Source organism: Cyclopterus lumpus, chromosome 18 (genome assembly GCF_009769545.1).
Source record: "Cyclopterus lumpus isolate fCycLum1 chromosome 18, fCycLum1.pri, whole genome shotgun sequence".
Classification (NCBI taxonomy): domain Eukaryota; kingdom Metazoa; phylum Chordata; class Actinopteri; order Perciformes; family Cyclopteridae; genus Cyclopterus; species Cyclopterus lumpus.
Window position 1 is genome coordinate 12,176,493 of NC_046983.1, and position 23,973 is coordinate 12,200,465.

The 23,973-nt window shown below is 43.7% G+C and overlaps 2 protein-coding genes and 2 non-coding genes across 4 annotated transcripts; 3 read left to right on the forward strand and 1 right to left on the reverse strand.

Annotated features, from left to right (window-relative positions):
* Positions 1-520: 520 nt before the first annotated feature.
* snx15 (sorting nexin 15) lies at positions 521-6,471 on the forward strand. The gene is made up of 7 exons (XM_034557580.1): positions 521-745; positions 1,359-1,515; positions 2,381-2,496; positions 2,616-2,904; positions 2,997-3,170; positions 3,585-3,782; positions 5,885-6,471. Exons 1-7 carry the CDS (start codon positions 647-649, stop codon positions 6,016-6,018), a joined length of 1,167 nt encoding a protein of 388 aa, XP_034413471.1. The 5' UTR covers positions 521-646; the 3' UTR covers positions 6,019-6,471.
* Positions 4,427-4,508, forward strand: trnal-aag. Its single transcript has one exon. It is a non-coding gene; the product is annotated as a tRNA-Leu (tRNA).
* A 5,789-nt stretch (positions 6,472-12,260) lies between the features above and the next one.
* prox3 (prospero homeobox 3) lies at positions 12,261-23,545 on the forward strand. Its single transcript, XM_034557197.1, has 6 exons — positions 12,261-12,554; positions 15,886-17,762; positions 17,876-17,983; positions 19,118-19,230; positions 19,499-19,604; positions 21,595-23,545. Coding segments are annotated over exons 1-6 (2,379 nt in total). The 5' UTR covers positions 12,261-12,553; the 3' UTR covers positions 21,769-23,545.
* On the reverse strand, positions 20,810-20,883 carry trnai-aau. Its single transcript has one exon. It is a non-coding gene; the product is annotated as a tRNA-Ile (tRNA).
* Positions 23,546-23,973: the final 428 nt, after the last annotated feature.

The window sequence follows — 23,973 nt, forward strand, 5'->3', positions numbered from 1 at the left end:
TGGTTCTCACAACTCTTATTTGATTACCACAGCAAATGCAATATGGCAGGCTCCAATTCTTTGTCTCGATGTGCCACTATTAGTACATACAATGTAAATAATGGCTATTGTTTGCAAAGAGATTATCCTAATTTCAGAATTGAATTGAATTGCAGACACACCGACTGTATTGCAAGTTACAATACAACAGAACAATGTACAAGTCTTAAGCTACTTAAAAGAAAACTGCATTAATTTAAAACAATAAAATAGTGTTCTGAAATAACATTGCAACATCAGACAACAGAGATAATATTAAAAAAAAAATATTTTTTAAATAAATGAAATAAAATAATAATGAAATAGTACACATATGTATATATATATATATATATATATATATATACACAAACAATTTACTGATACATATAATGTGAATGATACTATGAGAAATAAAGGGAGAAAATATTTTTTTAATTGGACAAAAATGTAATGTAAGAACACCACAAAACGTAATGACGCATTCGTAAACGTCAGCAACCCGGAAGTGAGCGGAGAGGAGGGACCGAAGAATCACAACAGAGCGGCTCACTTGTGTTTTTGTGCCGCCGAAACACGCTGTTTGGTTTTTTTATATTTCTTTCCCCCTCGAAAAGCGAGACCGGACATGTCACGAAAACCCAAAGATGAATACTACCGTTTCTTTACCGTCACCGACCCACGCGCACACGAGAAGGGACACACCGAGTACAAAGTGACAGCGAGGGTTGGTGTCCACTCTTTACCTCTCTTTAGCTAACGTCACAGTGCCAGGCAGCGGCCCGTGTTGTCACCATACTCCATAACTAGCTTATTAAGCTACTCTTCTTTGTTGTCCACGCGAGTTGTTTCGTCTGTTGTGCTCTTTGAACAGAAGCCGTTGTGTTGTTATTCTTTTATAACTCAATGAAGTCCAGTCGGTAACGTTACTACTCGTGAAGGAACAAAGGCTCCATCGCAGGCAGACATACACAACGAGCCTTTTCTTTGGGTACAATGGCGCACACTGAGCTCTCCAGTGGAGCGAACTTGTGATTTGCTTCATGTGTTCCCCTCATGACCACTAATGCCCTGTGGTCTGCACAGGCATGCACACACAATCAATATAAAGGTCACATCTTCATAGACCTTAGCCGTGATCACCCTCCCCCTTATATCTATACACACACCTACTGACACGGAACAACCGAACCGATCCACGACTTGTTGAAAATGTGTGAGATCAAATATTGTGCTTTTGACATCCTATTTAAAAACACGTTATCGCCCATAAGTTCAACAGACTATTAAAAAGCGTGTGCCTTGTCTCCCCCTCTGTGCTTTTTTTTTTTTTTTTTCAGTTTGTGTCCAAGCGTCATCCGGAAGACGTGAAGGAGGTGGTCGTGTGGAGGAGGTTCTCGGAGCTGAAGAAGCTCCACGGGGAGTTGGCCTACACTCACAGGAACCTGTTTCGCAGACAGGAGGAGTTTCCGTCTTTTCCCCGCGCACAACTGTTTGGTAAGGGGCAGAGGATGGTGACACACTGTGTGATGCACCCAATTCCAGCATGGTGGCCAAGTTCTACGACTAACTGGGTGGTTTGGTTTGCTGCGGGGGCTACTAGATACAGTACATCGCAGAAATAACTCAGTCTACACTACACATGGTTTCACACTGTCATAAGTCAACTCCATCCATCCATTTTCATCTGCTATCCTATCCATGAAAATCACAAACAGCACCGCTGATGAAAGGGCAGCACTGGTAGGAATACGAACACAGCTCCTACTGCAGTTGTACAGATACCAGTTGGCCCGTTGCAACATGTCCGGCACCCCATACTCCCACAGCACCCCCCACAAAATAATTCAACTCGACTGTCTTATTTCTTCTTCTTTTTATTGGGCTGCATTTGTAGCTTTTCTAAGCAATGCCTTTGTTTAGTGTTCTTCAGTCATTTCTGGTGAGGACTTACTTTGGCAGTTTTTTTTTTTAGCTCTTGTGACATTTCCCCTCGACATATTACCTCACTTTTCGTCGGTTACCGATTCACAACTGCAAAGGCAGCAAGACAGTGGAGTTAAATGCCGAGGGGTAGTCGCCATTTATTGTGACTTTCAAGCTGCTGTGCTGCATTGGATGAAAGCGCGAGGGCAAACTGGTTCAAAACCCTTGTAAATTCTCCCTTGATGGCGTATTTCCTCAACAACTACAGCCTGACTAATGGCAAATAATTTGAATAAACGCATCTAACGGTCTCCCCAAAAAACCTACAGTTTATCTTCCATCTGTTGTGTTTGTTTCTGTTGTGTTTTCCACGTGACTTAAAGTCCCGGCATTCTCATCCACATTGTCGTTTTCTACATTTTTCTACATTTTCCAGGCAGGTTTGATGAGACCGTGATTGAAGAGAGGAGGAATGCCACCGAAGCCATGCTTCTGTTTACTACCAGCATACCTGCACTCTACAATAGTCCACAGCTCAAGGACTTCTTCAGAGTAAGACACACGCGCATACACGCATGGTGAAAGTAAAACAGATATAAAGTAGCACACAAAACATATGCCACGCCAAGATCCCCAGTGATTTCCTCCTGGTTCTTCATCCCCTTTCTTAGGGTGGCGAAGTCACAAGGCCTCTGGATGCCACTCCTCTGTCCTCTGCCGGGCCTCTGCCTTCCCCTCTCATCCCCCTCCCAAGGCGGAGGGACTCGGACTGTGAACCAGCAGAGGAGGAGGAGGGAAGGGAGGCTCCCACCTTACCTCAGGACCTGGGCACCAACCTGGGCATAGAAGTGGGAGAACCGGAGGTGGCGGCTGAAGCTTACAGCGAGATGGGAGGCTCTCCAAGAGAAGAGCCAGAAGAAGAAGAAGAAGAGATTAGCGATACAGAGCTGGATGACAGAGGTACGGAGGAGACACATAAATAAACAACGGTGTGTACGTTTCTTTCCTTATTAATCATGTTATTAACTTTTGGTCCATGTTTCCAACTCCAGTTCCAACTCCTGACCAATGCCCAGCCAGAAACCACCAATCACAGGAGTCCCAGGAAGAATTTGATTCGCTGTTTGACTCAATGGCAGAAGAGCAAGTCCCATCCCCAAAAGAGGAAGGTCCGCCTCCTCTGACTGATAATGACTTGGCTGTCTTTGATCCCTGCTATAAACAAGGTGAAAACACATGTAAATGGATACACATAAAACAATACCACTGCTCTAATTACCTTATATTTCAGTCTTTGGTGGTTTTGTCTCGACAGATTTTACTACTTCTAATTTCTTTTTAATTAGTTGATACTGTCCCACTATTTATTTACCGGACGTCCTGCCAGAGTACCTGGAAGAGTCTAAATGGGATAAGAAAATGTAAAATTGATCATGTTAAGGCTTCCTGATACGACCTCCTCTTGTACTGATCTGGTTCCAGTTGGTGAAAATAGGTCGATATGGGCTCTGTGGTATAAATATTATTACTACAAGCCTAAAAACTGTCTGGTAGGTCAGCAGTTGTGGCTCTGCCGTTGTAATTGTTCTCACTTCTGTACTAGTGAATAACTTCTTCTGCTCTCTTTCTCTCCATTTCAGATAAATCCAATTCCTCCAGTGACCACTCAGAGTTGTTCTCACTGCCGCCGACCAGTCTGGACGGAGTGGACGTGGGTTACTTAAACCAGGCGGCCACTGAGCTAACAGCTGCAATGGCGAGGGAGAAGGAGGGAGAGATTAGTTCTGCCATTCGTGGATACAGGACAGCGGTGGATATCCTGATCACTGGAGTACAGGGTGAGGAGAGAGGTTCAGTTCAACTATAGTCCAGTATGTTTCCATGTATTGAGCGAAGACACACTTGCTAACGGAAAGGAAAAAGGTAAACGTGTGCTTTGGTGATACGACGGTGTCGCACGATCAGTGTATTTCTTCAATCTTGCACAGGATTCCAACTCTCCCATTTCAATATGGTTCTTTACCCAGAAAGCACTCAGTCATGCCCATTCCTAAAAGTTACGTGACAACTCTCCATGTGCAAATAAGTTAATTACATAGTGCATTTAACTGTTAAATCTTGGATACAATATTTATTCTGCGCTACGTACTCTGATGTGCGGCTGACACGCTACCGCACTGACAAATGCAATGTACACAGCTGAGACACACGCACACACACACGCACACACACACACACACACACACACACACACACACACACACACGCGTGCGCGCACACACAAAGGCACGCAGGCAAATGGACACTGCTCAGCAGAGCATGTGTAGCAGATGACCTCATCGTAAAATCAACACTGCTATTTTGTCTGAGTATTTACTGTCCTGTTTAAGCAAAGTTCGTTGCTCTGCCATAAATATATATATGGCTATAATTTGTCACTAATAGATAACTTATTCTTCATTAGCGGAGCTGTGAGTCCAGGGGTAGCGTGGCCGAGCGGTCTAAGGCGCTGGATTAAGGCTCCAGTCTCTTTGGAGGCGTGGGTTCAAATCCCACCGCTGCCAGCAATGTTTTTCTGAGGAGCTGTCTAAACTAAAGCTGAAAGGTTAATCCTGATTATGCTAAAGTGTAACATTTAATGTTCAAACTTCTTATTAAAAGCTCCAGGGCATGTAGGTCATGGTGTGTCAAAGGCTGTAGATTCTTGCTGCTCTTTCAAACAAAGTGCATCTGTCCTGCACATGATGAGAGACACAGTAGAGGTTATGATTTGAGGTTATGGGGACGAGGGATCAAATTTCACCGCTGCACAGCATTGACCTTATTCTATTCTGTCTCTGAAGACACAAAAGCAAAACATCATGTGCAGTTAAATAATCTAGAACTGTATCGCCAGCCCCAGATTCTCAGGTTATTTGCCTTTCTACTTTTATCAAATACAAGATAGATATACTATTTATTAAATAGTTGAAGATCCATTTTAGGCTTTCCAGTTTTGTTTAGTTTTTTACCAAGACCCAAAGATGAGAACGACATTGGACATCAGCGCTAATAACATGTGACACCTAACTACCTTGATAATGCACAGTGAGGGGGGAGAGAGGTCCGGAGGGACGCAGTGCAATTAAAAAGTAAAGCCAAAAATAATATTATATTTCATTATGATATTTGATACTAATGATAATTAAATACAAAGGGACTTTGTATTTAAAGTTCTTTGCACTTTATTTCTTTTCTAAATGACGTATTTGAAAAATAAGCACAATATTAAAAGGGCCATCGCTATATTATATTATGCTGAACTAACTTCTGTTGATTTCTCAGTTTGTGAGTAAAAAGAAGCACTTGATGGACGTATCAAGTGAACCAAAAGATAACTCTGGACCTTCTGGTGTGCTGTCGACAACCGAGTCCGTCATGCACAGATCTATATTAGCTTCACGGCTAACATAAGTATGTGTGTACTGTGCTAACATGTGACAACCCTCTAATGGGTCATCTATGGCTACTTTGGGCCTTCCCAGTGTCCCAGATCTATTTTCAGCCGGTGGAAACATTGACCCACCTTCCCCCATTAGTTGTATGACAGCAAATGTGTCAATGCAATGAGGTAGCGTGACCAAGGCGCTGGATTAAGGCTCCAGTCCCTTCGGGAGCGTGGGTTTGAATCCCACTGCTCCCAACGAACCTTTTCAGTGCAAATATCTTTGATGGGTTTGGTTGCTTTGTTTATTTTAGCACTGCCGTTTAAATTGTTAGATAACCAAGTTTTTCAAGATTTTGACATACCCTTTGCTTTTTCCTTCCTTCTCTACTTTGCCCTCTTTTGTCGGTCTTCTTTACCTTTCAGCAGCACCGGCCGTGACTCTAATGCCATTACCGGACAATAATAATGAAAATAACCACCTTCGTCTTCCTGTCTATGTGTCTGTCTGTCCAGGAGACCAAGATCCGATGCGCAGGGAATCCGTGATGAGAAGGACGGCCCAGTATTTAAAGCACACGGAGATGCTGGTCGACAGGCACTCCTCACCCACACACACTCACACACCTACACACACACAGGACCTATAGATGCACCCGCACGTTTTTATATCCACTGTCCACACAGACAGCTCAAAGACAACGAAGCTCAGGGTTGTGACACACAAACACACACACACACACACTCTCTTTCACGTTCTCTCTCTATAGAACACTCTAGAACACTTACTGATTCAGAAATACATTCAGGTGCAAAACTACCAACACACACACACACACACACACACACACACACACAAACACACAAACACACTCCTGAGGTACACACTACACAGCAGACTGCTACTTTAGCAGTCTTTGCGTAGTGAAAAAAATGTGTCTAAATATACTAAAATATCTAAATATACAGCAATTGTAGACTTAAATGGATAAATAATCCTTGATCTCTTTCTCTTACCCTCCTTTTTATAAGGTGTTCTTGTTAAATACAGTTTGCATTTTGCACAAACAATGTTATGATTAATAAATGTGATTTTAATTTAACTCTGTAAGATATCCATTTTCTTCGGGGGGGGGGGGGGGGGGGGGGGGGGGGGGGGTCAAAGTCCAGATCACTCAATCAACGACTGATTTGTTTTATGACCGACGGTGCTTCATAACACGGGAATTGCAGATACATTTCTGTACATATTCCACACACTTCATAGCAGTGTGTCCTATACTATTACTGTAGGTCACAGTGGCTGCTCAACAGTGTCACAGAGTTGCAGGTTTGAAGGCTTGCAGTAGCAAGGCAGCACCTCCGAGAGGCGCCGTTGGATATTTCATCCGGTCAATTGCACTCCGGTGCACGGACTCCCGGTGTTCTCCACCCATGGAGCAGCTAAATCTCACATTTGATTTTCTCATCTGAGCAATTTTTCGACAGCAAAGCAGCTGTTAAGCTTAAGCACTCACTAAAAATAAGCTGTTGCACTGGTGAGCAAGCTAGAACTCTGTAATCAGCGACAGATATCAGCTTCAACTAATTGTGTTTTTTAATTTGTTTTCATGATGTTGCACAACACCGAATGTGCTGTAGCAAAGAGCTGAAAGAAAGCCCTGCAGTGCTGTTAAGTGGACGTGTTGAAGAGGTGATGACTCTCTTTGTCAGGAAGAGAGCATCACAAACATCTGCAGCTGTATATCGTGCCATTACTGATGTTAGTTGTGTTGTTTATTGTTGCACTTTGTGCTTTATTTCCCTCAAATCCCTGTCACTATACACATGTCCTCCCTCCATGCCCAATGCTGTACCTCTTTAATGAATAGTTACAAGATACATTTATATTTTCATATGTTTGGTATACTTTGGACTATCGAAGCAAAAGAGCAGAAGGGGGGCGATTAAGAGAGGGGAGGAAGTGGGAAGCAAAAGAGAGGGAAAAGCAGAAAGAGATCAGTGCCATGCAGCAGAATCCCTTCTCTGGAGAGGAGAGAGGGATGGAGGGAGGACAGGAAGGACAAACAGATGGAGAGGCGGCGAAAAAAAAAAAGAAAAAAAGGGAGGCCGCGTGTGAGGAAAAGGCTACCCTTTCTCTCACCAGATGAGAAAAAGAGGGGTTGCGGCGAGCGAGAGATAACAGAGAGGATGGAGGAGAGGAAAAAAAGAAGGGACGTGATTAGAGGATAAGCAGGAGATCATCCCTCCATTGTTAAAGGGGATGGAAAAACTGACCCTCCCTCTTCCTCTATTTTCATCCTGCCGTACCTCTTTTTGTTGCATGCTTTGTTTTGAGCATTGTGGGGAGCTTGAAGAGGATGGAGGGATGGCAGAGAAAAGAGAGCGATAACATTGCTCCATCCTGTTATATATCCCTCTTTTTCCTCTCATCTCTCCCCCTCTCTACCTTTCTGTCCATCTCTCCCGCTTTCTAGTGCTGCACCTGTGAAATGCAGAGGATGTGAGATAGAGAGGAAGATGGAGAGACAAAGAGATGGAGGGAGGGATGAAATCAGGGGGCGGGGGGGGGGGGGGGGTAGTGCCTCGCAACATTAGCATGCTGAGAGTGTCAGCACTCTCTTCTTTTTTCTCTCCCTCCATCCCCATCCCTCTTTCCATCCCTCCCTCTGTCTCTTTCTCCTCACTGGTCACTGCAATTATACCATCAAAACACTCCAGCCTGAGAGCATAATAGCTTCCCCCTGTGTGTGTGTGTGTGTGTGTGTGTGTGTGTGTGTGTGTGTGTGTGTGTGTGTGTGTGTGTGTGTGTGTGTGTGTGTGTGTGTGTGTGTGTGTGTGTGTGTGTGTGTGTGTGAGTGTGAGTGTGTGAGAGCGAGCGAGCGAGCGAGCGAATGTGTGTGTTGTCATCAGAGATCAAAAGAAAGAGATGTGTGTGAGTGTGTGTGTGTGTGTGTGTATTTGTGCATAATTTAGTGCCATACATGGTGCATTACATGTGCATGTATGACATGAAGGGCAGCTGTTGGTGTGTGTATGCCAAAAACGGGCTTGTGTGTGTGTGTGTGGTAAGTATCTATTGAGTCCTATCGGCTAGAAAAACTGCTTCTCCAACCTCTGACCAAACACACTCTTAAAACGCATGCTAAGAGACCCACTTTACATGCGTGTGTTTCTATTTGCACACGGACAAAAAACACACGCACACAAACGTACACACATTCACACACTAATGGATGCACACAGGCATACAGTCATGGCTTTGAGACACAAACCGTTATGACCTACATGCCCAGTGGGTCATCATTAAGCCAAACAGCACACTCTGACACCTTCGGCTGTCCACACACACGCACGCACACACACACACACACACACACACACACACACACACACACACACACACACATTTCCACTCTCGCCCTGTTTTTGTTTTTGTTCCCTCAACTTCCTCTATTCCTCTACCGTTCCGCCCCCTCTGTCTCTTCCTTTTTCTCTCATTCTCTAACTATAACACACACACACACGCACACACACACACACACACACACACAATCCCCCCCTCTATGAGCTTGTTATCCCTCTCTGTCTGTTCGTTTCTCTGTGTCACCTTGCCCTGAGCTATTTGAGTACACTTCTGTCTATCTCTCTCGCACTCCCATCTCCCTCACACACACACACACACACGCACGCACACACACACACTCTCGTTTTGCCCGTCTGTCAGTCTGTCTCACCCCCGTGCTCTGTTCCATCCTGTCTCTCTCTCTGTTACCGTCAGTCTTGACACATGTCGTCTGTCTCTCGTGTCGTTCACTTAACGCTCGGCCTTATTCTTCGGTGGACAGCATCACCGAAATCATCCTAATTTAAATGAATACAAGGGAGTCGTCGCCCAGTGCGGTTTAATAAATAAAGGGAGATCCACCTGTTTTACAAAATTACACATTTGAATTACTTGTCCCACATTACTACACAGCCTATAAAGAGTTATATAGTGTATGTCATCTGTGGCTCAGGAGGGAGCTTTCCAACGTGATGTCATCAGGTTATTTTGACTGACTTACTTACAGAAAACATGTATTGCAAACTTTGGCTGAGATGTTTGAAATACGAAGGCTTTTGTGGGGTAAGAAGTGTGTGTGTCGAGTTGCATTGTGGGAAATGTAGGCTCCAATGGGTTTGTCGCTGCTGCATGGGCGTTTTGAGGGCCCCGTATGAGCTTCAACCCAGGACACTAAACTGCTGTTTGTGTATCGTGTGGATACATTTTAAGTAGTTTTGCAGTGTGTGTGTGTGTGTGTATGTTTTTGTTTTTTTAACATGTGTGTTGTTGTTTCAGTTTCAGAAAATGATTTTCCTTGAAATACACGCGAGAACGTCATTCTGTAGGAGACAGTTGAGAGCTGGGGGGAACTGCATGGTGGTAACTGTGTGTGTGTGTGTGTCACAACAACAAGTGACCCATTTCACACTACACGCTGACCCAGTGTTCATATGAATATATTGATTGATGCGGCTTTAATTAGGCCTCTATACCTCACGTAGTCCCCCGCTTTATGGTATTGCTCTGACTTGTTTGCTGCTTCCTCTTTATCGTGGCTTACGCTCTCTCCCTTCCTCCCACTCTCTTCCCGTTTCTCTCTGCTCCCCGCTCTTTCTATCCTCTCACTCCCCCTCCCTCTCATTCCCCCCCTCTCTCTCTCTCTCACCCCATCCCTCTCTCCCTGTACGTAAATCAATGAACATACACTTTATGCCGTCTATTGATCCTTTCATATCTATCTGTCCTCGCCCCCTCCTGTTCTTGCCCTCTCTATTTCTCTCAGTTTTTCACTCTGCTCTTCCCCCATCCCTTTTCTCACCCCTTGCTGTCTCCCCTTTGAATGTCTAATCCCCCCCCCCCCCCCCCCCCCCCCCCCCCCCCCCTCCCCTTCTCTCTGTCAGTCCCTTTCTCTTTATATTTCTCGCTCTGGGACGTCCTATTTATATGGCTGGCACCTTCATGCTTGCACTGAAGTGTGTGTGTGTGTGAGTTAGAGAGTGTTTGATGTTGGTCTAAGTGGTTAACATAATATGAGCCCTCAGAGAGATGACGTTACCGCACACGCACTCTCACGCACAATTTCAGGCTTTTTGGGAGGCTTTTCTCTGAACAATTTGTGCTTTTTAGTATTCTCTATGTGCAGCAGATCCATGTATTATCTATCAATTGCATTGTCCCAGTCTGCCACTCTGTCCAACACACACACACACACACACACATACACACACACACACACACACACACCTCTGCTTCCCAGAATGACAAAAACCTGGTAATATCTTTTGTTATTTATTATTGCAGGTGGAGCCATCATTCCATGAACCCCCCTCCCCCCTTTCCCTCTGCATATGTTTTTATTTATTCAGTCCGTATACTCACTTTCCTACCCTCTCCTCTTCTCTGAATGTTTATTCAGACACATCTCCCTCTATTTCTCTCCGTACCTACCTAGCCCACACCCCCCTCCCTCTGTACCCGTGGGTCCAGCTTTTGTTACCAGCCTCGTTTCCATAACAACTGCGACCTTTCAGTCAGCGCCTAACCAAATTTATAATCAGAAGTAGGAAAAGACAGAAATTAGACGAGACAGAGAGCGCGAGAGGGAGCAAATAGGGGATGAAGAAATCAATCATTCTCAGAAAGAGATAATAAGGTAAAGCTGAGCAACACAAAGTTAGAAACTGGACCTGGTCTGCCTTAGACGGGGAACATTCCCAGCAACAGGTAACAGATTGCTGCCCAAGGCCGGGCATCATCATCATCTACTTTAATGTTTTTTTTGGAAACTGAATATCTCTGCAAGATCAAAGCAACAAGGCTGAGGTAAATCATTGCAGGTATTTCAGATGAAACTTCAATAAAACATTTTTTAAATGTGTGGTGCACCTGACCGGCTGTGACAAACAGGTTATTTCCCCGTTACCTCTCTGGCCCATTTACTCTCACAATGTAATAGGCCATATTGCTGTTTACTGTCAGTGATCAAGAGCTCAACGAAATGACATTATCCAATTTGATGGAACATCATACACAACATCATCTTTGGCACTTCTGAATTAACCAAATGTTAATTTTCCATCAGTTCAAAAAAAAAAAAAAAAAAAGTCAATACAATTAGATATTTTTGTTTACATATAGCTTTTTTTTGTATCAGAAGTTGTCTACCGTGTAGGCAACATCTGATTTCCTCTCTTCCAGAACTGAGGTGACAGGTCACCTCAGTTCTGGAAAAAAAACTGATACCGTTCTGTGTCGTTTTCAAAGAAAATTCCTGTGATGAGATAAAACTGTTAATGAATGACCTGACTGTAGCATGAGAATATGTTGAAAAAACAAAGAAATCAGTGACTCCTCTGTGGTACCTGGTTTCAGCATTCCAGACTCTGTTCGGCCTTCAGAAATGCTCTTCAGCTCTCTGTGGATGTTTCATCTGCAACAAGCTGTTGCTGTCATATATATATATATATATATATATATATATATATATATATATATATATATATATATATATATATATATATATATATATATATATGTAAAGTTAATGCAATTTATTTGAAATCAGTTAGCGTTACTTGTGACCATTTAAACCAGCCTCGTGAGTGCGTGCGTGTGCGTATATGTGTGTGTGCGTGCACGTACTGGGGGTCATGCCAACATGGGAGGGACCGGACCGTCAAGTGGCCAGCTCTCGAGCCCGGCCGCCCGCCCACCGCGCGCCACTCCACACCGGGAGCGGCGCGTGAGGATGATGCCAGCCAGAGATAGATGGATCGGCGAGGGAGGACACACACACACACACACACACACACACACACACACACACACACACACACACACACTAAAACCTGCACAGTGACACAACTGTAGAGTAAAGAGGAGGCGGCTGGTGAGTGAGAGTAGAGCTGAGAGAGTTGCGGAACAAAGGACAAATAAAGAGCAGAGGGGAAACAGGAAAAAGACGGAAACTCGCTGGTTAATTTCTGCCCGCACCGATGTCCGAGGCCCGCCGGGTGCCAGCGGGAGACAGTCGACCGAGGCAGAGCGCTTAGGACCGGCCGCTGGAGTGGAAAGCTTCGGGGGAGGGGGGTGTGTGTTGGGGAACGGACACCGCTGGAGCTCTTCTCCGTGACTGCAAAAGTGAGTCCATTTTTAAAAAATTTTGTTTAACTTCAAACGCAACACATTGTTTGACATTTTACACGCTGAATGTAAGCGACGAGGGTTCTGCTCTGCTGGTCCCTCTGCGTGTTTATTGTTTAGTTTTTTTTCCCTTTCATACTGCGACATTAGTCCATCGCTGCCAATTAGTCACAGGACGCAATACGGGCGCGCGCGAGCGCACGTACACGCGGATGAACTGACAGCTCGTGCGTCCGAATGGTCAAAGCGGATTCCTCTCGCGTGGCAGAACCGGCAGATGTTGCCACGCGGAGGCTTCAAACAGTATATTAATTATTCAAAGTAACGTTATTTCCCCCAGCTTATATGATATATATATATATATATATATATATATATATATATATATATATATATATATATATATATATATATATATATATATATATGATTAAGACCTGGCAACATATGTGGGGAAAATAATTATAATTTAGAACAAAGTCATATAACCTGTGTAAGCCCAGACAAATAAAAACAAAAACAACTGACACAAATAATGTTAATGCTACTATTTAAATTGATTGAACACTGTACATATTTCAACACAAAGACCCTACTTACTGACGGTGTGCTATATAAAGTGATAGTTTCACCACGGAATTATAATTTATAATTAATGTCAACCGCTTGAATGCAGTAGACCGGTTAGGCTAATATTTGAGACACAGGCGGATAACCTGTTGGACTATGTGATATTTTCCTATGTGCTATCAACATATACACCCATATTTGAATGTACAAATGTACACTATTTACAGTAATGGACTACTGTGAGATGTGTGCGCTTTATTCAGCGTGAGTTCCCTCTCTTGTCCGTTTTCCCAGTGCTACAGCAGTCCAACAGAACCATTCCTAAGTCTAATCTAGTGGTTAATAGCTTTCATTTTCATTGCTCAGTGTTCATATTTTATGCAGCTTTCCGCTGGCTTTGAAAAGCTAATCTGTCCCTGATATAAGCGCATTGGCTGGTTTGCCATCTGGGCTGTATTATAGTAGGGAGGACAGGGCATTTGAATAATTGATATTTAGCTATTTATAGTAGGATTATTCTCTTCATGTAGCACCAGGACCTATGCCCCTATCTATCTATCTATCTATCTATCTATCTATCTATCTATCTATCTATCTATCTATCTATCTATCGATCTATCTATCTATCTATCTATCTATCTATCTATCTATCTATCTATCTATCTATCTATCTATCTATCTATCTATCTATATATATATTACCTATCTGTCTATATGTCTATCCATCTATCTATCCATTTATCCATCCACTCATCCATCCATCCTCTCATCCATCCATCCATCCATCCATCCATCCATCCATCCATCCATCCATCCATCCATGGTGTAATCAGCTTTAATTCTAACCATTGACAATCAAGTAAAGCCTAAAACGCTAAATACGGTCTGTGTTCACATTTTGTCTGCCTACTCTACCTCTTTTAGTCTGTCCTTACATCTGTCCATTTATCATCCATCCATCTTTCTGTTCAGTGAGCAGTAGTGTATCCATCTGAAGTGGATTAGCGGTGTTATCAATGCTAAGTAGGACTGCTGTTCACACACACTCTTGCGTGTGCACACACACACACACACACACACACACACACACACACACACACACACACACACACACATATATACATGCTACTCTCACTCTATTTCACTCCCCAAGGACCATTGACCATTGTCAGCCCGCTCTCAAGCCTCTTTTGTGTGCGTGTGTGTGTGTGTGTGTGTGTGTGTGTGTGTGTGTGTGAGTGTTTGACGGTAAACACTCTGATCAAACAGTACTTAACAAGCTGCCTGCACTGATAACAGAGAGGAGAGGAAGAGCGGACGAGAGAGGAATAGAGAGGAAGGAAAAAGGGGAAAGGGGCTTTGGGACAGAGAGGAGGTTACGTACTGGGAAAAAAAGGAATGTAGATGTGTGTTTTTGATCTGGATGAAATAGTGAGATGTACTGTTATTCATAAGCCCCGCGTTCTTTATTCTGTGTTGCAAGCGTTTTAGGGAGGCCATGCAGAAGTACCTACTCAGGTCATTGTTTTCCAGCTATTTGAAAAAATACATTTTCCGAGCAAAAACGATCAGTAATATTTTCGCTTCATTTTGTTATTGTGCTCCTCTGCAAGGTCCTTATCTCACACCGCCGTGCCCCTCCATTTTGTCATTTTTTTTATGAGGTTTGCGCTCTCACACATTTGAGAAAAACGGGATAGATAGTTAGAAGAGAGGTGGGTGATATGTAACAAAGATCGTGATCCGGACGTTAACCTATACTGCGGCACCAGCACGTAGCCCGGCCCACAGTCGGTTGAGTTGCATTGCACCCTTTTCCTCTCTGTCTTCCGCGGTCAATTCTGGAGTGCATTGTTTCCTCCTCTGACATGTTAGGACGTCACAGAGGGGGAATATCAACCCTTTGAATAACTGTTTGGACCATTTGGAAAGCTAAACTCACTTAAAACGGCCCCAATGTTTATATCTCGCAGCTCTATGGAAGGACGTCGCAGCTCATTGCTATGACAAGTGGAGGTGGCTGTGGCCTGCGAAAGGCCGCTGACCTGTTTTGCAGTCCAGATTAGCGGAAGTCATGTGCCAGACGCCTCGTGATTGGCATCCATTTATTTGTCAAGATGGTGTCATCACAAGTGCCAAACAGAAACAGGATTTGGCATTATTTCTAAGTGACAGATAACATAGCCCTTAAGTGCACTTAGGTGTTAAATCCCAGTTCAATGGACCATTCACTGACATTACAAAAGTGGTGAAAAAGGTATTCAGCATCTTTACAAATTCCCCCCTGGCGATGAATAAAGTATCTATCTATCTATCTATATATCTATCTATCTATCTATCTATCTTACTGAACTGAAAGTAAGAATACTATAATAGTCCTGTATTTAATTGTACTCAGGAAACTGCACCTAAAGTATTCAAAACAAAACAACTTAATACAGAAACAATGGCCCCTGTGATCGTCATATTATTATATTATATCATTAGGTTATCATGCACTAATATAGAGGCAGGATATTACTGTTGTTTAGGTGGAGCTCATGTTCAAGACTGCAGATACTGATACATTTGATTCTAGATTAATGATGTAGATTAACAATGATGATTTTTTCTTTTAGGATTCATAGATGGATTTTTTAATTTTAATATTAACCCAAAAGGAGCCCCAACTAAATCAATGTATTGGTATTTTGCAGCTAAAATCTACTTATGCAAAATCTGTAATTCTGTCCGTCTCTGTCCTTCTCCGTCTCTCCAGTGATGGATTCCCCCACGGATCTTTTCGATGACTCTGCTCCCCAGATGCACGCATTTGCTCCGACTCACAGCTCCACAGATCTCCCTGGAGTTCATCCTCAGCCCAGTGCCGGGCGCCCTCCTCCAGCCTTCAGACCGCCCGGATTCCCCCTCATCCACCACCTCCTCCAGCCCAGTGGAGCCCCCAGGAGGATTGGAGGGCAGCTCAACACACACCTGAGCACACACAGACACCTGGAAGATAGAGATTCGGAGGAAGAGAGAGGAGAGAGGGACGGACAGGTGGAGCATAGGATGGAGGGAGGAGAGGACGGAGTGATGAAGGGAGAGGACAGCATGCTGGGGGTGAAGAAAAGGCTCAGCGATGCCGCCCTCGCGGCCGAGTGGAGCCAGGACGTCTTGAAAGTGAAAAGGATGAAGCTGGAGAGCCGACCCAGAGATGGAGAGACCGAGGTGGGAGGCAGGAGGCGCGAGGGAGGGAGGGAGGGGAAGAGAAGAGAGAGGGAGGAGTTGAAAGAACAACTGGAGGAGGCCAGAGAGAGACTGCAGGCCCTGCAGGAGAAGGTGTGGAGGGCTTTTGGGGAAAAGCACATGGCAGTGGAGGAGAAGGAGATGAGGTGCAGAAACGGAGGAGGGGGAGAAGATGAAGGAGAAGGAGACGCTGGAATGATGATGGAGGAGGAGGACATCACAGAAGGGTTGTATGATGAAGAGGACATAGATGGTGGAGAGATAGAAAAGGAAACATTCTCCCTTCTTTCTGTTTCCCCTTTTGACAACTTCCACAAACAGAGGGAGGAGAGGCAAAAAGACGGGGGAGGGAGGATAGAGAGAGGAAGAGGAGGAGGAGGGTTGCACTTGGAGGGCTTGATGGAAGGAGCGGGGTTGTGGTTGGATTGTGGCGGGCTGGTAAGGGGTGATTGGCATGGGGGGATAGAAGACGAGGGCGAGGAGGGAGGGCAGAAGTTTGCTCAGGCGCTGAAGGTGGAGCTGGGCAGCGCCGTGGCTCGAGTCATAGACCGAGTTCTCCGCCTCTACACCGAGGTTGCCGATGTCACGCCCTCCTCTCCTCCCGCCGCCATCGCCTTCCTGCCGCCTGACGCGGGGAACGATGGCGGGAGGGAGAGGGGAGTGTGGATGGGACTATTGACGAGAGGAAGAGGGGAGGATAAACCGCGAGGTAAGGAAGAAAAGACGGGACGGCAGGATGGAGAGAGGGAGAAGCCGATGCAAAAAAGGAGCAACGGGAGCGTCCCGCCTCTGGGGCAGCCCCATCTCACCGAACCGTCGGACCTGGCAATGCCATTGGCCGTCCCAAGGTCACCTGACATCCGAAAAGCCCACCCACTCCTCGGCCCACCTCTCTCTGCTCACCTAAATCCCTCTCACCCGAACCTCTCCCTTCATCAACCGACCCTCCCTCGCCCTCCTCCTCTTTCTCACCCCAACCTCCTGGCTCCAGCGTCGCAACCCAAGGACCTCTCCTCCTCCTCCTTCCACCTGTCCTCCTCCTCCTCCTCCTCTTCCTCCTCGTCCTTCCCCGCGCCTCCCCCTCCACCCCCTCCGCCCCCTCCCCCGCTCCCTCTCCCCCTTCTCCACTACTCCATGCAGCAGCTCTTCTCTCGCTCTCTTCACCACCCTCAGCTGCCCCACCTTCATCCGTCCCGCAAGGACTATTTGAACTCGGACCCCTTCCTGGAGTTCTCGACTCACCCCTCGTCTCACCCCTCTTTCCCACCGCTCCCCTTGCTCGGCCACCTCGACCCCTCCCTTGCGCGCCACGCTCACGGAGGCAGAGAGAGAGGGATGAGGGGAGACGGGGGGATGAGAGGAGGAGGAGGGATGGACGGAGGAGAGCTCTACCTGAGTGCCGGGGGAATATCCTTTTGTCACCAAGGGGGAAGGGGGGGGGGGGAGGGAGGGATGCGTGTTTGTTTACGGGTGTGTGTGGGGAAGGACATATGTATCTCCTTAACTGGCCTCATGTATACACCCAGGAGGGCTTGTCTCCCTGCCACCTGAAGAAAGCCAAGCTCATGTTCTTCTACGCACGCTATCCCAGCTCCAATACGCTCAAGACGTACTTCCCTGATGTCAAGGTGTGTGTTTCCATCACCGGCTGCATGCAGAACCTTTCATACTGACATATCAAGTGATATTCACGTTTTAACACAAGTGACATTAACTTTGAAATTCAATTATTTACTGGCAAGTATCACTTAAGTTTAACAAAAATATACTGAGGGAGAATATTTTATATTGAACCTACATTGGTGAGTGGTTTAAAAAAAAAAGTTTTTTTATAAGATATTGTTTTTATAATCATCGTCTGCAAAGTAACAAATAACTACAGCGAAATAAGTGAAGTAAAAATACTATTTAAAAAAATAGTATTTCCACCCAGAAATGTAGTGAAGTAAAAGTATAAAGTACGATTTGGAAACAGGTTGTGTATGCAACCTACACAGGTCTATATATTTATATTTGCTTTGAAGGACAATAACCTCCATAACCAGTATTGATACTCTCAATAAGCAATGGATCAAAGTGAAGGCAGTTTTTTAGTCAGAAAAAATTCACCTTGAAGTGAAAAGCGTTTGGATGAAATTATTTCACGGAAAAGGATCACTCACATTTCATGAAAGAAGTACACTGATTAATTTGCAGTGTAGCAGTGACCTTTATTATTATTAATATATAATATTAATAACAGCGGGTGTAGACATGTTTTAACAGAACTTTACTCTAAATGTAATCAGTATAAATATTAAAAGACAATTGACAACAACAATACTTTAAATTTGGAAAAGAAAAGTTAAAGGTCAAACGTACACACAATAAATTAAAAAAACTTTGCTTTAAATAATATATATTTACCGTATTTTCTGTTTTAATGTCTGCTGAGATATAGATATTTCTATATAATAAGTCAATTATTGGTAAAAAAAAACAAAAGTGGTATTGTTGTGAAAGAACAATGCTAACTGTGTTTTTATTCCTGAATACAGTGCAATCCAAAGAAAGAAAAGTTGTTCTCATATATTAACACGCTCCTTTTATGAAGCACCAAAACAATTGTCTCTCTCTTTCTTTGAGCGACCGACTAAAGCTGTCTTTGAACTCCATTTGCAATACGATTATTAGTGTTACATGCACTCATCTAATAAGCACCCCTTGCCTGCTGTCCACACTTGCTCACATCCTGTCCTGCTGTCTTCCTGTCCGCTGTCTAGTTTAACCGCTGCGTGACCTCCCAGATGATTAAATGGTTCAGTAACTTCAGAGAGTTCTTCTACATCCAGATGGAGCGCTTCGCACGTCAGGCTGTCCGCGAGGCTCTCACCCGGTTGGTTGGACTTGGCACCGCTTCACGTTTGAACTCCTTTGTGCTGCAGAGCTTTGGTTTCACTGGGGGGTTTATAGGAGCTCGCATGTGGCCACTGCATTTTTGACATCACCTGACACTGATTCGTGCACTGCACAACCTCAGGACTGTTAGGAAATAGGAAACAGCACTTTGGATTGTCAAAAATATTACTATTAATACTAATAAGAGTTGAATATAGATAGCACAAGTACATGTCTCATAGCGTTTGTCTGTCTGTGTGATCCAGGGAGGGTGCACCTCGTCTGGGCAGAGAGAATCAACTGCGAGTGGGCCGTGATACAGAGCTGTACCGCATACTGAACATGCACTACAATAAAAGTAACGTCTACCAGGTAAGGAGAGTGTGTCAGTATGCAGCATGTTTATGTCCTTTGGTGGATGCTTTAATACCTCATAGTGCTGTCGGTGTAGTGAAAGCATGGTGCTTTTTTTTTTCTTCTATCTAATTATTTTTTATACCTTGAGTCTGATTGCCTCTGAGTTTTCTTCAACTGCAATACGTTTGAGTATTTTTTTTTGTAAACATAAGAGCGCCCCAAGGTTACACTTGTGTTATGTCATCACTGTTGCCAAATGTATAATGTAATATACAAATTGGATGCACATCTCAAACTCTTACTGCTGTCTATGATGGCATAGCCTTGGATTGTCCAATGCAGGGGATGACTTGTGCTCTTCTCTGTCAGATAAGAGCTGTGTGAAATAGTTGGTGACAGGGAATGCCTTGCTAAAGATTGTAATACCAACAAGATGAAAATAGTGGGAATCAGATTATTGCACTTGAATTATTATTTTTGTTTTTATTAACTAACTACTGTGAACTACATTGAATGAAAAGGAAACGGAAGTTGTGTTTTAATCATTCTCCCACGCCTTGGTTGTCATTAGTCTTAAATAATCACAACAATAAGAGCTTAACTTTGTTTAAATCGGTTGAAATATGTATGTCTTTCAACTACCGGCAATTCTTGGTAAACTGTGTGCATGCATGTGTTAGAATGGAGTTGCTGTTGCATGCGCCTGTTAATGTTAGGGTGTACCCTATGTGCAAAAGGAGAAGCAGGAATGGCATGTTCTTCTTATTTCTGTTCCCCAGTCTTCTCAGATGTTTCATACAGTATGCATGATTTTTTTACATGGTGAATACACACTGGCATGTTTGCTCGCTACCATGTGACACATTTCTGGGAAATTCTGGATGATGAAGTACTGCATTAGCAGCTCTTATCAACTGAGCTATTTGGCCATATTGTGATGTAAGATTGCGATTCAGTGGGGAATCATTATGGTACGGGAATAAATACAATGTAGGAATGCAATAATAATAATAGTAAAATAATTATAATATCATTAATAACATTTCCACAATAGTTAGAAATATTCCTTTGAGGATATTCTCTTAACCTCAGTTTGTCAAAAATAGTATTTTCCAAAATAGACTTATTATCATTAGAGAATTAAGAGGCTAACGACAAGTCTGCTTTTCTGTAATTATTGACTTTAACTTTAATCTTATTTAAGGATTTTAAAAAATCATTGGCCAGTACGGGTATCGAACCCGCGACCTTCGCGTTATTAGCACGACGCTCTAACCAACTGAGCTAACCGGCCATGTTGCTCAAGCAGTTGGATGACGTCTCATTACCTTATGATTGATGACAGATTACATAATAGAGGAATAGATACCATTAATGCGCACTCTATGTCTCTGTCTTAGAAGTCTTAGGTTTTCTTTTTTTTATTAATGATAATAAATGAAACACTTGTGAAAAAATAAATAAATGGGTGTACCACATCTTGATGTCGAGGCTATGCCAAAACTGAAACCCTAAACCCCCTTGGTATTGCTAGCAACCGAGTTTAATCAGCTCATTATGAATCTGAAAAGGTGCAGCTGTGACATCCCCCGCTCACTTCACTACACAGGTGTTTTGAGTTGACTGGCTGATTAGTCTTCTGGTCGCGCACAAACCGGGCGCCACGCCGCAGACACGTTGGCGGCTCGTACAGCAGGACGAGCACAGGCGTAATTAATAACCCTAATTATGCCCGCGCGCCATCAACACTAGAGCCCAGGTATTGTGCATGCTTTTCGCACAGGCATGGCTGACTGTGACGCTTCGTGGAACAGAGGCATCGTACACGCTAGTCTGCACACGGTGTGAATGAATGTCATGTTTAAAAGAATACCACGAGGTAACGTCCCCAAACTCCATGTACTGATAAGAAGCGAAAGGGGTGTCTCTAACAGGAGAATCCGGGAAATATCGAGGCATATTCTGTAGTGTTATTATCCCTTGACATTCACACTTCTGTCTGCAGGTACCAGAGAGATTCATCGAGGTATCAGACATGGCCCTGAGGGAGTTTTACTCAGCCATTTGGACTGGGAGAGACAGCGACCCCTGCTGGAAGAAAGGGATATATAAGATCATCTGTAAACTCGACAGTCCTGTTCCAGATGCCTTCAGGCTGCCCGGTTGTCCCGTTGGCTGAGAGACGAAGTCCCTTTTCCATCTGGTACATGTACACACATGCATGCATGACACACAACGAGGGGATTACACTGTGCAAATCCACACCGTGAGAACTGGTGTGAGGAAATCTGCTCGATTCTACTATTTGGTTTATTCATAATTCATTAATTTCTTTTTTTCTTTTTTAAAGAAGAGAATTTTAAATGTGTTTAGTTTTGCACACACCGTGTGCAGGGGAAGACATGCATGCTCTAATGGACGCATAGCAGTGCAGTGGTAAGAGTCTTGTGACTGCACTTATCGAGGAACGTGACCGTGCTATTGAATTAAAACAGGACGGAGCAGGAATCCCCTCTCCAAACATTCTTCACCGGCCGACTGTGCTGCCACACGGGTTTGATGAAGCGGCCGGAAGGTCGCTGCAGCCACAGAATGGACTGGTGTTTAGTCACGATGTCGTGGAAATATGCTTGCTGTGCATGGTGTGTATGCATCCGCTCAGTAATCAAATGTACTGCTGACCACTGTTTACCAAGCATGGGCACTGCACACGTACATCAATTACATTATAATACGATGTATAACATGTTTTCAGATACTATCAGATAAAGAGCCCATCACCTGATCACATAAATATATATATATACACGTTTCTCAGATTAGTCGCCTCATTTTCCTCATCATCCCTTTTCACATGTGAGCAGAGAGCAGTGTTGCTTACACAGCTTCCTGGTTCTTTTATTTATTTTTTTCAGAGAAAGCTGTAATATTGCAGTCTAATTAATCATGAGTCATTTTTGCACAAATAGCTCCCAGCTACCGCACCCCAAAAACATTTCAAGGCCGCTCTCCCCCGGGGTGTGTTCACGGTTTTACATCAGAGACTTTTTAAAACATTAAATGCGATTGTTTGCTAGGAATGGTTGTTTTCGTGTGTGTGTGTTTGGGCTTTTTCTTCTCTGGAGTGTCAGAAGTATCTTTTTTTGGTTAGCTTTTACATTTTAAATATGTTTTCCCCGGCTCTGAGGAGGCTTCTCTTCTTCTTTTTTTTTCTTCCACCAACAGAAAGCTTGTCATGTTTGAATTCATTCAAAGGTTGCAAAAAAATAATAAAATATATATCCACTTAATAAATCAGGCTTGGACATCTTTAAAGAAAACGTGAGGACCAATCACAGTTAATGTTAAAAAGCAGATATTGTAACTCTTTGGTTAATTGTAAGGTTTGAAAACATGAAGTTTCCCTTGTTTTAAACTACCAGGGCAATGGTTTCAGTCAGTGGATTATGTTTGCTTGTATATCCATCTCTTTGTTCAATATTTAATTATATGACTTTTTGTACATGATGGCACAATGTAATCAAAGTGTAATTAAAATTATGCCAAGAGGGACAATATATTGAATTCAAACTAGTAAAATGAATGTTTTGTCATTTCCTTGCCGTACTGTTATCGTTGAAATATTCACTTCTGTTTTTGTATTCCTTTAATGTGATGCTAAACTAAATAAGCCGGTTGTACAGTTAGTAAATATCGACATTAGTTTCCAAAAGGTATTGCAGTAACTTTGACTCCATCTTCTGTATATCAAGGCTCTTATATCGGGAGGAAACTTGGGTTTCTGTCCCTAAAAAATGTTGATCGACGGCTCCAGAGAAAGTCCTCCTCTGGCTGTGAGACCGAGGCCGTGTATGTAAACTCTTCGTGGCGTGTTTTCAACTGCATGTTTCCTATATTTGCATTACATTTTGTATCGTAATCCCTTTTTTCTCTCGTTGCTTTCATTGGTTTCTCTTTTATATTGTACATATTTAGGTCTGTGCCTCAGACAGACTTTGGTGAATTTGGTGTGTTTAAACTTATCAGTGAAATTAAAGTGATACCAGGCTTGTGTTGTGATGTCTGCATACACACACACACACACACACACACACACACACACACACACACACACACACACACACACACACACACACACACACACAAGCTCTCTCTCTCTCCCTCTCTTTGGTGTTCAGGGCCTGTTAGCCAACACTAATACCATCATACTTTAATCCTTTAATCTAACAACACTACCACACTAAAACGCACACATACACACATTCTCGCTGACACTAATATTTGGATGATGGCTTTGTAAGAGGCTCAGCCCTGAACTAAGTCTAGCCACCTGAGACCACACACACACACACACACACACACTTTCACTGGTATGCAATGCATC

Bases quoted from the DNA above. Each gene is read 5' to 3' on its own strand.
- snx15 (XM_034557580.1), top strand. From the start codon at position 647: ATGTCACGAAAACCCAAAGATGAATACTACCGTTTCTTTACCGTCACC. The intron at 746-1,358 runs GTTGGTGTCCAC...TTTTTTTTTCAG, and splicing joins AGTACAAAGTGACAGCGAGG to TTTGTGTCCAAGCGTCATCC. The intron at 3,783-5,884 runs GTGAGGAGAGAG...CTGTCTGTCCAG, and splicing joins CCTGATCACTGGAGTACAGG to GAGACCAAGATCCGATGCGC.
- prox3 (XM_034557197.1), top strand. The intron at 17,984-19,117 runs GTGTGTGTTTCC...TCCGCTGTCTAG, and splicing joins CGTACTTCCCTGATGTCAAG to TTTAACCGCTGCGTGACCTC. The intron at 19,605-21,594 runs GTAAGGAGAGTG...TTCTGTCTGCAG, and splicing joins ATAAAAGTAACGTCTACCAG to GTACCAGAGAGATTCATCGA.